This window comes from Eucalyptus grandis, chromosome 7 (genome assembly GCF_016545825.1).
Source record: "Eucalyptus grandis isolate ANBG69807.140 chromosome 7, ASM1654582v1, whole genome shotgun sequence".
NCBI lineage: Eukaryota > Viridiplantae > Streptophyta > Magnoliopsida > Myrtales > Myrtaceae > Eucalyptus > Eucalyptus grandis.
The window spans coordinates 52647547-52650517 of NC_052618.1; the positions used below are offsets into that span (position 1 = coordinate 52647547).

Consider the following 2971-nt stretch of genomic DNA (forward strand, 5'->3'; position numbering starts at 1 on the left):
GCATCTCCCCAGAATCTTCAAAAAATTGAACCAAACACCACTTGCTTTTGCCCAAACCCCTTTAGAGTCCCAAAGCCCCTTCCAAATGCTGAACCAAATAGGGCCTAACAATCTTTAAAAAAAAAGCATGATACCCAAATGAAGGAAACTAGTTTCATGGACAACAGATGACAGGCAACTAATAGCTATCGATTGCTGTTACTTCAGAAGATGAAAGAGACTTGAAATACTGGATACTTTCGAGCTACATTGCATACTGAACTCCTTATTGGTAAAGCCTCAAGACCGTAGCTAGATCTTGAATAACTACTGGAGTTCTTTCTCTTAATTCAACACACTGGCAATCATCGTCTAACTTCATTACTTCACAATCTAGAATTGAGTTGTTGTTGGGTTTGTGAAATCAGCTGCTTCCTCAAGATTTTCCCTGCAGCAGATTTTGGAATGGTGCTGATGAACCCCACCCTTCTCACTTTCTTGTATGGCGCAACCTGCAAATTTTCAATTGAACACACAGAAAAATCTTACTTTTTGTTCTTTTCTGATGCCGCATATTATTGGGGTGAGGAAGTAGTCGACAGTGACAGATAAGAAACCTGGTCAGCAATGAATCGAATGACTTGGTTCTCAGTAAGTTCCGAACCGGATGCTTTAACTACATATGCCATTGGTACTTGTCCTGCTTCCTCATTCTCTAATCTGCATAATATCAGCATTTTGCTTAATCTACATATCATGTACACATAAAGATACATGTTCATGTGTGCAACGTGCGCAGGCATATGTGCATGTGCGCGCGCGCAAGAGAGAGAGAGAGAGATGACATACGGTATGACAGCTGCATCAACAATCTGAGGATGGCTGAGTAGTAGAGCTTCCAGTTCTGCAGGAGCAACCTGTAATATCGTATATAGGATCCACGGGTCAGAATGGTTCAATTACTAGAGCATTTGAGCATCCTTTCCAATTTTCAGGTCTCATTAAACTAAATTCTGATCTTCCAGAGGTGCACTATCCCTCGGTTTACATGTTAGATCAAACCAAATTGATCAGCCCGATGAGGTAACTAACCTGATAACCATTGTGCTTGATCAGCTCCTTTATCCTGTCAACAATGTAAAGAAACCCATCTTCATCGAAATAACCGAGATCACCAGTCCTTAACCACCCTTCGGGATCTAGCGTCGCAGTCGTTGCTTCCTCGTTCCGCAGATAACCTTTCATTATTGTAGGACTTCTCAGCCACAGCTCTCCCTCCTTGTTAGGTGACAAAGGTGACCCGGTTTCGATATCGACAATTTTGGCCGAGAAGTGTGGTAGCAAACTCCCACAAGATCCAGAATGGGCCTTTGCATCCTCATCCAATGCAAAAAAAGAGGCTGCACCGCATGTTTCGGTTAGCCCATACCCTTGCCTCAGCTCGACCCATGGGAACTTCTCTCGGAACCCATCAGTCACCTCTTTGCTCAGTGGTGCTGCCCCAGAACCCACTCTTCGAAGTGACGAGAGGTCACATTTCATGTTACTGGCGTGCTTCACGAGTGCAAGAATCACTGGGGGCACCGCAGGGATGTTATTGACTCGATGCACTTTAATGACATCGAGCATGGCCTGGAAGTCGAATCTCTGCATCACAACTGTAGTGATTCCTGAGCAGAACAACCCGAGCACGAAGAAAGCAAGCCCATAAATGTGGAACATAGGGATAAAGCATAGGAACACGTCGTCTTGGGACGAGGATTGACTGACTGACCATTTTAGTAGCGAGATGACGGATATCAAGTTCGCATGAGTCAATATGACGCCTTTGCTAGTGCCAGTGGTTCCTGAGGAGTAGAGGACAGCCGCAGTATCCGCTTGAGTCGGCCTTTCTAGGGGAAGATCAATTGGGTCGAAGCATTCTATGAATTCTTCCGCAGAAAGCAAAGTGCCATCCGATGTTTTGGTTGTTAGCATAGTAGGAAGCTTGGTTGGTATCAACTTATGTAGCTCTTCCGGTGCACATATTGCCAGCTTCGCTCCGGAATCAGCCACTTGCTTAGCTATTTCCAGTGTGGTATTTAGCGGATTAGCTGGAGTGAGAATCGCACCGACCGATAGTATGGCAAGACTTATAGTCGGGTAAAGGAGCGAGTTCGGTGCCACCAGGAAGACCACATCGCCTTTTCTGACCCCGACTGCATGATACAATCCATAGGCGAGAGATCTGATGGAGCGGTAGAGATGTGCATATGAGATCTGGCAGTTTGTGGCCGCATCAATCAGTGCGATACGCGACTCAGCAAGAGCATGTGGGAATTGCGAGAGCACGCATGAAGCAACGTCGAGGTTGCGATCGGTCAGGATTTTTTGGCGCTCATTAAGTTCGACGAGAGAGTTGAAGATTTCAGTTCTTGGATCGAAACCACTTGTTCTATGAACAGAGTGGCTGCGTTGTCTTGTTTCTTCGTTGGGAACAGAGCACCCTTCTTCAATTGACATATTTGTACTCCCAACTTGAAGATGGCAAACACTCTTAGAGGCTCAGAAATTCTTTTGGAGGCTGTTCTAATGCAGAAGCAGCATATTTGAGCTATCTCAATCGTCTTTTCTGTACGTCGAAATTAAGGTTTGTCATTGTAAACATCGTCGTCCTAGCGACACGATTTGATAAAAGGACGTTACATGTTACAGCGGCCGGCTAGAGCGTGGGGACCAAGCTGTTGATTCTTCCAAAAATTTGAGAAGATTCTTGTCTGATGCTTCATGCACCGTTGCCAGTCAGGCAAACAAGAAACCTTTTTTTTTATTATTATGCTTCGCATGGCTTGGATTCCATGCCTGCGAATCTGCCTTCCGGGGCCGGCCAGGGACAGATGTTTCCAACCAAATTGAAATCGATGTGGGAGTATCGACTCGGACTAGATCATTTTAGCAACAAACAATAATAGCCAGAGAGGATTTGATAATGACCTGATCATTAACTGGATAA

At 45.1% G+C, this 2971-nt stretch overlaps 1 protein-coding gene across 1 annotated transcript; it reads right to left on the bottom strand.

Moving 5' to 3' along the window:
• Positions 1–235: 235 nt before the first annotated feature.
• Positions 236–2481, bottom strand: LOC104455847 (4-coumarate--CoA ligase-like 5). Its single transcript, XM_010070569.3, has 4 exons — positions 1072–2481; positions 829–896; positions 597–699; positions 236–491 (listed from the first exon to the last, which is right to left on the bottom strand). Exons 1-4 carry the CDS (start codon positions 2479–2481, stop codon positions 366–368), a joined length of 1707 nt encoding a protein of 568 aa, XP_010068871.2. The 3' UTR covers positions 236–365.
• Positions 2482–2971: the final 490 nt, after the last annotated feature.

Excerpts from the sequence above, each read along its gene's own strand:
- LOC104455847 (XM_010070569.3), bottom strand. The coding sequence starts at position 2,481 with ATGTCAATTGAAGAAGGGTGCTCTGTTCCCAACGAAGAAACAAGACAA. Across the intron at positions 700-828 it reads GTTGATGCAGCTGTCATACC|ATTAGAGAATGAGGAAGCAG; the intron begins GTATGTCATCTC and ends GATATTATGCAG. Across the intron at positions 492-596 it reads TTCGATTCATTGCTGACCAG|GTTGCGCCATACAAGAAAGT; the intron begins GTTTCTTATCTG and ends GAAAATTTGCAG.